The sequence below is a fragment of the Motacilla alba genome, chromosome 21, assembly GCF_015832195.1.
Source record: "Motacilla alba alba isolate MOTALB_02 chromosome 21, Motacilla_alba_V1.0_pri, whole genome shotgun sequence".
NCBI classification, from domain to species: domain Eukaryota; kingdom Metazoa; phylum Chordata; class Aves; order Passeriformes; family Motacillidae; genus Motacilla; species Motacilla alba.
The window spans coordinates 1,843,611-1,856,835 of record NC_052036.1 but is presented as its reverse complement, the minus strand read 5'-3'; the positions used below and the strand labels follow the sequence as shown (position 1 = coordinate 1,856,835).

At 50.7% G+C, this 13,225-nt stretch overlaps 1 protein-coding gene across 3 annotated transcripts in view; it reads left to right on the top strand.

The window, feature by feature from the left end:
- Nucleotides 1-5,762: 5,762 nt before the first annotated feature.
- Nucleotides 5,763-13,225, top strand: part of DVL1 (dishevelled segment polarity protein 1) — a 63,761-nt gene continuing 56,298 nt past the window's right edge. For all 3 annotated transcript variants that reach the window (XM_038159586.1, XM_038159585.1, XM_038159587.1), the window contains exon 1: nt 5,763-6,155. In XM_038159586.1, coding sequence (XP_038015514.1) covers nt 5,986-6,155 — 170 coding nt within the window. In that variant the 5' untranslated portion in view covers nt 5,763-5,985. The remainder of the gene's footprint in view (nt 6,156-13,225) is intronic.

Genomic DNA, 13,225 nt, shown 5'->3' with positions numbered 1-13,225 from the left:
TCTAAGAAATTGGAAAGGCCAAGAAATGAAAGAAACTGCTCTCCACAGGCTCTTTTGTGATTTTGTAGTGAATTCCCTTTATCCTCTCTGAACATCCACCCCAAAAAGTGCCCAGGAAGCTCTGGGGTTGATGCCAAGCCCCTTTTTGCCCTTCCCCTGAAGCAGAGAGGGATTTTTTTCCCCTGCCCTGAAAGCCAGGCTGCATTCCTGCAGGTGCAGGAGGCCGTGCTGGTTATTCCATCAGGGTGGCACAGTCTCAAATAATTGTCATTAAGGTTTCTCTGCCTCCCTTTCATGTCTGTGAGTCAAAGGTTGGAGATTTTTCCTTGCCAGCTCCAGTTGCTCAGCAGTGGGGTTACTCATAAACTCCAGAGGCATTTCAGTATTTTATCTGACTCCTGGGCTGCAGAACAGCTCAAGGGGGGGAAAAATGAATATATTCTCTGAAACAAGGGCTGGGAAGGGCTCTGGGAGTTCCTCGTGCTTGCTTTGGTCTCTGGATTTGGGTAATGGTCAGAGATGCCAGGGGGATGGATGGGATGGATGGGATGGGATGGGATGGGATGGGATGGGATTCTGGCCCAGGATAATCTTCCCTGGTGAGGGTGGGATGGGGATGGGGATGGAATGGAATTCTGGCCCAGGATAACCCTCCCTGATGAGGGTGGAATGGGATGGAATGGGATGGAATGGAATGGAATGGAATGGAATGGAATGGAATGGAATGGAATGGAATGGAATGGAATTCTGGCCCAGGATAACCCTCCCTGCTCAGGGTGGGATGGGATTCTGGCCCAGGATAACCCTCCCTGCTCAGGACAGGGTGGGATGGGATTCTGGCCCTTTTTCCTTCAGGAGAGGAATGCTCCTGGAGATCACCACCGTGGCTTCCACCAGCAGCCACTCTGTAATTTAGCAAATTAAAATTCTGGCTGAGAGAGAGCGAGCCAGGCAAGGGCTGGGTAACCAAGAGAAAAAAACAACTGCAGATGGGTTTTTTGTTATTTCTTAATGCAGAGGAATCAACCACGGCTGTTTGCCCTAAAATCCTGGTGAGAATCCTGCATTCTCAGTCTGAGGCACTGCTGGGAAATCCATGGAATGAGAAGGTTCCACATGGAATTCCCCCCTGGGCTGGCCAGGAGCTCTGCTCCCTCTTCCCAAACAATCTGGTTTTCTCTGTCCTTTTCTCTCCCTAATCTGGGACTTGCCTCTGGTGGAAAAAACCACTTTTTTCATGTGGGTAGCACTTGGCCTGGGTTATCCAAAGTAATTTTCTCTCTGTGCCAATGAATTGCTGCACTTTGATAAACTGCTTTACCTTCTTTCCCCATCACAGAGTCCCTGGTTTCCTGAGACATAGATTTTATATTCAATTAGTTAAATTAATAATAATAATAATAATAATAATAATAATAATAATAATAATAATAATAATAATAATAACAACAATCCCCAGGATTTGTACAGCAGCTGCCCCTCAGTGAGAACTTTGCCCAATGAGGGCAGAGGAATCAAAGTTTTTTAGGGTAATAAATGGACAGTGAGCTCTTGGTGTGGGACAAGGAAAGGGTGCTTGGCAGTGACCTTAAAAGGGGTTAAAACTGAGACTAGAACTAGAACTGAAACCCCCTCTTTTCAGCTCTGTGCACACTCTCCAGACTAAGAACTTCCTCCATAAATCTTGTTTTTTTCTTTGTTGTAACAGAATTAATTCTCATTATTATTATTATTGCTTAACTTCCACCATCGGTCTGTTAACTCTCCAAACATTTAAGAAATAAAGGAGAATAAAATGGACTTTCCAGCTCAGGTTGAGTTTATTTCTTGCCCTTTTGGAGGTGTTCTCTCAGCCAGCATTAGCTAATTCTTCCCAATAGCTGCAGAGGTGTTTCATCTCGGAGCATCCCAAAGTGCCTGACGAGGTGCAGATTGCAGCCAGTAAATTATTCCAGTGATTCCAATAAAATTTCCACCTGGGACATGATTATTTGACAGGGTCATGGGGCCCCCAGAGGAATTTCAGCTCTCCAGAAGTGTTGTCTAAGGAACAAATCTGCAGCTGGAGATGGAGCTCAAACCATCCAGCAGAGAGGAAGGCTGGCAACCCTTCTAAATTTCATTTTGCAGGTCCAGGAGGGAAGATAACATTTCCTGCTGGAATCTGGATCTCCCTGCCAGCCCAAATTCCTCTTCTCCTTGCAGGACTGACACCTTGCACAGCTCCTGCTGCACATTCTGCTCCCGGAGGCCTTCCAGCCCCTGAGCTGGCAGAGCAGGGCTCGCCCAGGGACAAGGATGGAAACAGCTCCTGGACACTGCAGGGACAGGGGTTTGAAGGATCAAGGCAGGATCTTGGGATAATTCACTTGTGGGGGATTTTGGAAGGAATTAGAGGCAGGATCTCTGAGTTGGTTTTGGTTTTGAGTTTATTTTCCTTATCTTCTGCATAGGCAGCAAGGGTGAGTTCAGCTCCCATCTTCACAGCGTGGTTCAGAAGGTCTCAAGACCCTCAGTTACAAGACCTTTTTAGGATTTATTAACCAATAAAACACTGCCAGCAAGGATATTTATGGTTTTGACCCGATCCTTGAAATATTTCATCTTATGGCCTTACAGTGTGAGCTTTCTTAGCCAATCATGTTGTGACACACAAACCTCCAGTTCTGCACTCTGAACTCCTTGTGTAGCTCCGGAACTACTCTTATTTTTATATTTTAAACTATTTTTATACCTTAAACTTTTTACATATTTCAACTTAAATCTTTTATACCTAAAAGGTTTAGATACAAAAGGTCCAGGGGACCTAAAACACAAAGAAATGTTTATTCCATTTCAGCCCTGGGGAGCTTTGCAGAGGTTACTGCAAAGTCTTTTGCTTCCCTCTAGTGTTTACTGTCTCCATTTCCTAACTGCCCAAAGTTCTCTGCACACAGAGGGAGAATAAATGGGAAAAAAAAACCCAACAAACCTTGCCAATCTTCCAGACCAGAGCCAGGAGAGGTTGAAACTCTCTCTGCTTCTCATCCTGCTCTGGGATCATTTCCACCTTTACTTATCTTCTTTGTCAATGCCAATGTTGCCAACAAGCCTCAAAGTGAAATTTTGTTCTTTTACAGATAAATCCTTGATATGAAAACCACCCAGGACGCCTCTGGGTGGGTGCTCAGAGCTTTGGTTTCCCTTTTGTCCCACCTTTTCACACACTTATTTTGTGAAATACTGGCAAAATGTTTGCCCCAGAGCAGAGGGGTTCAGTTCTTTTCCCACGGAATATTAAGGTCATGTGTTCTACCCGAGGCTCAAGAATTGTTCTAGAGATTCTCCAATAAAAATTTAGAATCAAAATCATAAAAAATTTAGAATCCAAAACATCTTGGGGCAGTAGTTTAGGTGAGAAGCTCTGCTGGGCACCCAGAGTGTGCAGAGCTCTGAGACAAGCCACAAGCATTGCTGTAATTCCCAAAAGGTTTTAAAGATTGACTCTTTTAAAGGGTTTGCTTACTCCCTGTGTGGCAACTGCTGTGAAAATGAAGCAAAGGGTGAGTGTCATAACACGACGCGAAAAGACGACACGGACACTGCTGCTCTCCAGGTGAACAAAAAAGAGGGACCTTTATTTTCTGATTCTAACATTTATAGTCTTCCAAAAGTGACAGTGGATTGGAGGGTGACAGTGCCACCTCTCCAATGACACTGGACAGACCAAGAGTCCATCAATTCTCTCCTCCTCCATGAAAGAGTGCAAAACATAAGTTGTTTACAGAACTGCGTGTGAGAAAGTTTGTTACAAGAATGCAAACATCAGAAGGCTTAGCAAAGTTTTAAAAAAATCAGGGTGACAGGTGAGCAGCTTTTATCCCTCAGGACACTTTCTGGGCCCTGCAAGACTGTTCCCTCTATCACAGGGAGCACGGCACCACCAGCAAGACATTTGGTGCCTGCTGGTTCTTTTTTGCTGAAGGCCTGAGCTCTGAGGACACGAGGTGTTAGCCCAGGGGTGCATCCTGCCCCGTCCTCTCTTTAACTGGATCAGCTCCTGGTTTGACTGCAGCATGACAGTGATCTCCTCTCTGCTGAGCTCTCTGTGAGTCCCAGAGCCAGCCTGGGCACGTCTGCTCCACGGTAATCATCTGACAATTATTATTTCCAGCTGTCAGGAGTGAAAGCGAAGCTCAGGGAGCAGGAGCAGAGCTCTCAGCAGGTTCAGGCTCTGGGTGGGCACCTGGGGAGCCCAGGGATCATTAAATACCAACGGAGGGGACCAAATGTTAACGTTTGGACTGAGTTTCATGCTGCAAGAGCTCCATAAAGCTCAGGATCTCAGAAAATATTGCTCATGCCAGAGTTATGATCCCCCCAAAGGGAACTTTCCCATTCCTGCACAGGGGTTCTGATGGATTCATGGTGCACTTCCCATGCCAGGAGCACTCTGGGGTGCTTGCAGAGCCTGCTAGGACAGAAAGTTGAATTCATATTTTTGGGGTTTAACTGAACAAGGTTTTTTTTTAATAAGCAGGAGACTCTTTGAGACCTAAGAACACTGCCCTGAAATCTTCATTTTCTGGTTGTCGTTTTTGGGGACTTGATAGAAATAAAGGTGAATTCTTTCCAAATATATCACCTGTGTGACACTAAAGAGTTTTTTTCTGATTCTCCTTCCCTCATCCCATCCTCTTCCCTTTCATCATCCCCATTCTTTTTCTCATCCCTTTCTCTTATCCTCTTTCCCTTCCCCTCCCTATACCTACCCCAATTCCCATCTCATCCTCTCCCCTTTCCTCATCCCCATTCTTATCCCCCTCCCCTTTCCCATCCTATCCTCTTTCCTTTCCCCATCCCCATTCTCATTCCCATCCTCTTTCCCTTTCCCACCCCACCCTCTCTCCTGTCCTCATCCCCTTTCCTTTTCCCTCTCCTCATTCCCATCCCCTTTCCCCATCTCACCCTCTCCCCTCTCCTCGTCCCCATTCTTATTCCCATCCCATCCTTTCATTTCTCCTCATCCCTTTCCCATCCCCATTCTTATCCCCTTTCATTTCCCCACCCATCCTTTTCCCTATCCCTATCCCCTTTCCTTTTCCCATCCCATCCTTTTCCTTATCCCCATCCCCTTTTCCCATCCCATCCTCTCCCCTCTCCTTGTCCCCATTCTTATTCCCATCCCATCCTTTCATTTCTCCTCATCCCTATCCCATTCCCATTCTTATCCCCTTTCCTTTTCCCACCCATCATTTTCCCTATCCCCTATCCCCTTTCCTTTTCCCATCCCATCCTTTTCCTTATCCCCATCCCCTTTTCCCATCCCATCCTCTCCCCTCTCCTTGTCCCCATTCTTATTCCCATCCCATCCTTTCATTTCTCCTCATCCCTATCCCATTCCCATTCTTATCCCCTTTCCTTTTCCCACCCATCCTTTTCCCCATCCCCTCTCCTTTTCCCATCCCATCCTTTTCCCATCCCCATCCCCTTTTCCCATCCTTTTGCCTATCCCCAACCCCTTTTCCCATCCCACCCTCTCCCCTATCCCCTTTCCTTTTCCCATCCCACCCTCTCCCCTCTCCTCACCCCCATCCCACCCCCATCCTCACTCCCTTCCCCTTCCCACCCCACCCTCCATCCCCACCCTCGGTCGCGGCGGGCCGGGCCGGGCCGTGCTGCCGCCGGGCCGGCAGGGGCGGTGTGCGGGCGGGCAGCGGGGCCGCGGAGCGGGCGGAGGGCGCTGCCGGGGCCGCGCCGCTCCCCTCAGGCCGGGCCCGCCGCCCCCGGCCCGGGCAGCGCGGCGGCGGCGGCGGCGCAGCGAGGCCGGCGGGGCGGCCGGAGGATGCGGGCGGGGCGGGCGCGCTGCCGTTCCCGGGTCGGGCAGCTAGAGAGCAGTGCAGGGAGCGCCAGCCCGAGCCCTGCGCTCCCTTCCTGTGGGCAAGGCCGACAGCGGAGCCGAGCGCCGGCCGAGGCCCGGCCCGGCCGCCCCCGCTCCGCTCGCCCATGGCGGAGACCAAGATCATCTACCACATCGACGAGGAGGAGACGCCGTACCTGGTGAAGCTGCCCGTGCCGCCGGAGAAAGTCACGCTGGCCGATTTCAAAAATGTCCTCAGCAACCGGCCCGTGCACAGCTACAAGTTCTTCTTCAAGTCCATGGACCAGGATTTCGGGTGAGCGGCCGCGCTCCGGGCGCGCCCCCGGCCCTCGCTGCGCTCTCCGGGCCGCGGGGCCGGGCCGGGCTCGCTGCATCCCCGGGGCACCTGCCGGGCTCGGCCCGGCCCGGCCCGGCCCCGCTCGGCACCGGCAGCGCCGCGAACATGGCGGGCGCGCCGGGCCGCGGGCTCGGGGCTGCCGCGATCGCGCCCCGCCGTGCCCCGGGACCCCCCCGTGCCCCCGGCGGGAGCCCCCCGGGCCCGCCCGGCGCTGTCGCGGGGCCCCCGGGCCCGGGCCCAGGCGGCGGGGACGGGCGGCCGCAGCTGTCACCGCGCCCGGGGAGGCCGCGGAGCGCCCGGGCAGGGCGGGCGTGCCCCGGGGGCCGCGGGGCGCTGGCCCGGGGCGAGCGCTGAGGGCTCGGGGGGTCCGCGGCTGTCAAAGCTCGGGGGTCGGACGGGTGACAGGCGGTCCCGGTTGAACGGGTGTGAAATGGTCGGTGGTTAAATGGGGGACGAGCGGTCAGTGGTCAAACGGGCGTGAAACGGTCGCTGGTCAGGCGGGTGATAGGTGGTCGGTGGTCAAGTGAATGTCAAAGGGTTGGTGGTCAAGCAGGTGGCAAGTGGTTGGTGGTCAAATGAATGTCAAATGGGGGAGAAGGGGTCGGTGCTCAAAGGGGTGTGGAGTGGTCAGTGGCCACAGGGGTGTGGAATGGTCAGTGGTCAAACCTGTGACAAGTGGTCAGTGTCAAATGAATGTCAAATGGTCAGTGGTCAAATGAATGTCAAATGGTTGGTGGTGAAATGGATATAAAATGGTCCGTGGTGAAATGGATATAAAATGGTCAGTGGTCAAACGGGTGACACGTGGTTGGTGGTAGAATAAACGTCAGATGGGGGACAAGGGGTCAGTGGTCAAAGAGGTGAGGAATGGTCACTGGTCAAATGGGTGATAAGTGGTCACATGAATGTCAAATGTTGAAATGGTCAGTGGTCATGCAGGTGACGAGTGGTGGTTGGTGGGTTGGTGATCAGATGAATGTCAGATGGGGGACAAGGGGTCAGTGGCCAAACGGGTGTGGAATGGTCAGTGGTCAAATGGGATGGTCAGTGGTCAAATGGGATGGTCAGTGGTCAAACGGGTGTGAAACGGTCAGTGGTCAAATGGGTGGCAAGTGGTTGGTGAGCAGATGAATGTCAGATGGGGGACAAGGGCTCAGTGGTCAGACAGGTGTGGAACGGTCAGTGGTTAAATGGAATGGTCAGTGGCCAAACGGGTGACAAGTGGACAGGGGTCAAACGGTGCCAGGGGCTGTGCTCAGACCGCAGCTGTCAAATCCTCGAGGTCAGACAGGTGGCAGATGGTCCCTGGTGAGACAGCTGTGAAATGGTGGGTGGTCAGATGGGTGTCAGATGTTGGTGGTCAGGTGGGAATGAGCTGGTCAGTGGTCAGGTGGGAATGAACTGGTCAGTGGTCAGATGGGAATGAACTGGTCAGTGGTCAGGTGGGAATGAACTGGTCAGTGGTCAGGTGGGAATGAACTGGTCAGTGGTCAGATAGGAATGAACTGGTCAGTGGTCAGGTGGGAATGAGCTGGTCAGTGGTCAGATGGGAGTGAACTGGTCAGTGGTCAGGTGGGAATGAACTGGTCAGTGGTCAGGTGGGAATGAACTGGTCAGTGGTCAGGTGGGAATGAACTGGTCAGTGGTCAGGCAGGTAACGGTGGTCAAACGGGTCCAGGGGCTTCCCTCAGAGAGCAGCTGTCTGTTGGACGGTCCCTGGCCAAAGGGGTGTGAAGTGGTCAGTGGCCAGGCAGGTGTCAGGTGGTCAGTGGCCAGGCAGGTGTCACAGAGCCCCTGTTTGAGCAGGTGACAAGCGCTCGGTGGTCAGAGGCTCGGGGGCTGTGCTGGCCAGCAGCTGCCGGACCCTCGGTGGTCACACGGCTGCCGGGTGGTCAGTGGCCAAACAGGTGACAGGCGGGCGGTGGCCAAATTCCCGCTTCCGAGGGCACGAGCTGAGCTGGGAGGGCTGGAGGAGAGCGGGGCTGGACTTTGAGATGACCTCTGTGGTGGCCAGAGGCAGCTGAGTGCCCGAGCCATGTGTGTCTGCCGTGGTGCTGTGCCACCGGGCTTGGCGACAGCCAGAATCAAATAAACCAACGCGAGTCCCTTTGACAGTTTGCCAGACAGTAACTTTCAAAATGTATTAATCCTTTTGTAGCAAATCACTTCTCTTTGTACTCACATCTGTCGCTGGCAAGGCAATTTTGCACAGTTAAATGCCTTGCCAGGAATAAAAAAAAAAGGAAAAAATAAAAATGGAGCGGGTTTGTGGGAAGCTCCTGCGGACCTGGCTCCGAAACAACGCCGTGGATGAGGTGCAGGTTTTATGTTGGGTGAGGTGGATCACCCCGAGCATCCTTGGATGTGTTGTGCAGCCTCTTTTTTTATCCCTGAGACCCAAACCTTCCGTGCTGATTGTGTTTTTCTCGCCGGTGGAATGTGGATGTTGTTTGTTGACACGGATTTCTGATGTGGTGAGTTGTTAGTGTTGGCTCGTAACCATAGGAGTGTTCGTGGATTGACTTGTTGTTTTTCTCACTTGTGCAAACATTGTTTTGGGGGGAGGGAAAACAACCCTATGAAATGTTTGTTTTCAAAATAAATGGAATTATTGGTAAATTTTCCTCCTTCACCTCCGCCAGTGACAGGGACACGTTGTTGTCGTAGAAATTCCAGTTGTGTTTGTGGTTTGATCTCACTAAAGGAGGTTGGGATTGTTCGGGCAGCAGCTGCATCGTTCCCACTGCCGCAGAAATTTAAGATTAGGAGATATAAACTGTGCTGAGGCATCTTGAACACACAGGGATGTTTTGGTCTTTGACCAGGAAGCAGAGTTTGTAACGAACCCTAGAGTGGATTTTCTGATTAGTCTGAACATTGAGGTGAAGCTTGTCTGTTGTTCTTGGAAATGGAGATGATGGAAGATGAAGGGCTGCAAGGATCAAGACCTGGATATCCTCTCTGTTATTTAATCAGCAGCTTTTGGGTGACAATCTCAGCTTGAGACAGCTCACAGTGACTCTGACGTGGGACTCCTGAGCTTTGTTTGCATTTATTTGCCGTGTCTTTTTCCGTTTGTGTTTGTGCCTCTCTGAACCTGAAGTATTTGGGAAATTCAGGAGGAAGTTCAGATGGATTTTGGCTGTCTTAGTGAGTGTTAATAGTAAACGTGGGCTTTGTTTTCATCATCTCATCTGCAAACTGACTTTTTGTAGAATCGTGGAATATCCTGAGCTGGGAGGGACCATCCAGAGACCCCAAAATCCCACCCTGCATCCCTGGGAGTGTTGTCCTGGAGCTCTTGGGGCTGTGCCCATCCCCTGCTTCTGCCCCAGAACCCTCTGGGGGAAGAACCAAAATCCCAAAATCCATCCCAAGTGCCCTGGCCCGGCTCCATCCTTTTAATTGCTGCAAGCAGGCAATTCCAGCTGCCCTTGCCACAAACCCTAGCAGAGCTGTGCCTCTCTGATTTCTCCCTTCTGTGCCTGAAAAATCTCCTCCAGAGCAGCTCTTGCCTGGATGTTCTGGAAGCGGAGCTGCGGGGACATTCTGGGTGTCCCTCCCAGTTGTGCCAAGCTGGGATTTGGCTCGGTCGCTTCGGGGCAGTCCCTAAATCCCTGAATTTTTCACGGTGAAATGTGAAAAGCGCTGGCTGCGTTAGGAAAACAAATGTTTTCCTGGAGGATTGGAGGGAACGGACTCCTTGCGATTCTGCACATGCTGTTGTAATTAAGGCCTGGCCTTTCCTGGATCCTGGAATAATGGAATAAATCATGTGCTCACAAACACTGCATGTGCTGAATGCTTTCCAGCTGGGATGGGATGGAGCTGGGTCATGTTTGTGGCGTGGAATTAAAGCCCTGTGTTCTTTGCTCCTTGGAAGGTGCAGGAGGAGGTGTTGGAGGGTGGCATTCCCTTCTGAGCTTTGCTTACGGTTTAATTTACTAAATTAAATAATTTATTACATCTTAAATTTAATATAATCTTTACAATTCATTGCTCTGCCACTCTCCCCTGTGCCAGTTGCTTCCCTAACCCACAAAGGGATGGCCCTGCCTTTTCTCTGCTTTCCTGCTGCCTCCATCTGTAGCCACAAGGCCGATTTTAGGATGCAGGATGTCCAACTGTGCCCTGGCATTAACCCTCAACCCTTTGGAAGTGCTTTTGTAGCTTCTGTTTTTATTCTGGCTGGTGGGAAAGCGAGCAGGGACGTTACAGGATCAGCCTGATTGCTGTGACAGCAGCCAGCAGCAGTGAAATTTAGCAGAGGTGATGTTTGAGGTATGTTTTTCTAGACCAGGAGCTGTGTCATCAGCTGATTTAATTAATTCCAGCCACTGATTCTTTCCTCGGGGCCAAGCTCAGAGGTCATTTCCCATCAGTGACACTGTTGATTCTCAGGTTACAGCCCCACACGTCCTTGCAGGGACACAGCATTCTGTTAATTCTTTGATGATTTAAAAAATGGCAGCTAATGAACACGTCTAAAAATAAAGCTGCGGCTTGTGATGCCTGGGCTCTCCTGGCTGAAACAGTGACAGCTGTGTGGGATCCAGAGGATTCGTCAGGAATCTGGGGGACAGATCCTGCGAGAGGAATTCCTTTCTGTCTGCTTTGAAACATTTGCTCTTTCCAGAGCTTTGCTCGTAAAACACTTCCAGGAGCACAAAGGGATCGACGTGGAGGATCCGGGCAATTCAACACCTTCTGTAAAATAACCTGGTTGGAGGCTTTGCTGTTTCAGTGAGGAGCTGAACCATCCTGAAGCCATTTTTCTGTCCAGAATTGGGTAAAAATTCCTGTTTGTTGTGGTTCGTGCGCGGGGCAGGAGGAGCAGCGGGGTTGTGTCAGTTCTGGCACCCTTTGGGTGAGGTTCAAATCCTCATTCTTTCCATTGTGTGCACTCATACTCCTCTGGTTATTCTTCTGCAGGGACTACTCCAAGGAGTGGCTTTTCCAGCATTCCTTTGCTATCAGCCAGAGAGCTTCCCTTCAATCTGCACTTGGAGCTGCAAAAGTTGGGGTGGCTTTTTTGATTGAAAACCGTTGAGAAAATGAGATTTAAAGCAGCAGGAATCCAGTTTGGGAGCTGATGGGGTCATTTTTAATAGGAAAGAGACATGGGAAGCGTTCTGTGCCTTTCTTTCTGGAGGCAGTGCAGCACCCCTGTGCTCACCCTTGCCCTCAGGTGAGTCAGGAGTTGCTTTCTAACTCCTGAGAGGACTTTCTGATTTTTTTCCACCTCCTGAGAGGAGTTAAACCCAGGAATCCGAACTGCCAGATCTCTTGCTGTGCTGTAATTTCATCATTAGGTCCAAGGAGTGGCTTTTCCAGCATTCCTTTGGTATCAGCCAGAGAGCTTCCCTTCAATCTGCACTTGGAGCTGCAGCTAAAAATTGGGGGTTTTGGTTGAAAACCAGCGAGAAAATGAGATTTAAAGCAGTAGGAATCCAGTTTGGGATTGGGACTGGGAGCTGACTGGGGTAATTTTTAATAGGAGAGGGACATGAGAAGCATTTTTTGCCTTTTCTTCTGTTCTCAGGAGTTGTTCAGGAGTTGCTTTCTAACTCCTGAGAGGATTTTCTGATTTTTTCCACCTCCTGAGAGGAGTTAAACCAGGAATCCAAACTGCTGTGCTGTAATTTCATCATTAGGAAAGCTCTTAGGGACAAGAGCCTTTTTAAAAATGCACAGAATAATTTTAGGGGGAGAAATAAAACAGGAGTTGTTTATTTATCCACGAGGCTTGGCCAGGTCAGAGGGAATTTTTTGGAAGAGTTTGCAGTGACAGGACAAAAAGGGAATGGCTTCAGGGTCAGGTGGGATATTAGGAAGGAATTCTTCCCTGGGAGGGTGGGGAGGCCCTGGTACAGATTTCCCAAAGCAATCTGTGGTTGCCTGTTGAGGTTTTGGGGTTTTTGAGGGGTTTTTTTGGGTCTTATTTTGTTTTTTTTTTCCATGGTGAAAATGAGATTAGTGGCAGCAGGCTTTGGGTCCTGCTGACCTCAAAAATAACAGTTTAGATCCATCCCCATCCCATTGATCCTCATCCCATTAATCCCATTGATCCCATCTCATTGATCCCATCGATCCCCATCCCATTGATCCCATTGATCTCCATCCCATTAATCCCATTGATCCCATCCCATTGATCCCATTGATCCCCATCCCATTAATCCCATTGATCCCATCCCATTGATTCCATCCCATTGATCCCACTGATCCCCATCCCATTGATCCCAATCCCATCCCAATCCCATCCCAGTCCCATCCCATTGATCTCAATCCCATCCCAATCCCATCCCAGTCCCATCCCAGTTCCATCTCAATCCCATCCCATCCCCATCCCATTGATCCCAATCCCATCCCAGTTCCATCCCAATACAATTCCATCCCAATCCCATCCCAATCCCATCCTCATCCCATTGATCCCAGTCCCATCCCATCCCCATCCCACTGATCCCAATCCCATCCCAATCCCATCCTCATCCCATTGATCCCAGTCCCATCCCAATCCCATCTCTGGAACTGGGAGCTCTCAGGGAATGGGACTCCAGGAATTTCCTCCTGGAAATCTTGTCAACAGGAACAGGGAAAATGAGGTTTAACGAGTGGGAATCATCCCCACAAAAGCCCAGCCTGCCATGGGATCCCAGGATTGCTGAGGGTGGAAAATCCCTCCAGGATCAGAGCCTGATCCCCACCTGTCCCCAGCCCGGGCCAAAAATAAGAAAAAAATGAAATACAGATGAAATCCTCATCCCTGCAGTCTCCTTTTCTAACAGCTTCTGTTTCTCTCGTTAGGCCCCAGGGATCAGTAATTAAAAACCAACCCCTGGGAAGTGCTGCTGGTCCTGCCCAGCACTGACAGAAAAGGAGCAAAGGCAGGGGCAGAGCTGGAATAAAGAACGGCCAGATTCCAAACCCTCTGGGGCTCTGCTCACCTGCCCGTGCCGAGCGGCAGGGTAAATGTCCTAGGAGGGTCCCAGTGAGGGAGGGACACAGGGGGTTCACTCCTGAGAGTGCTC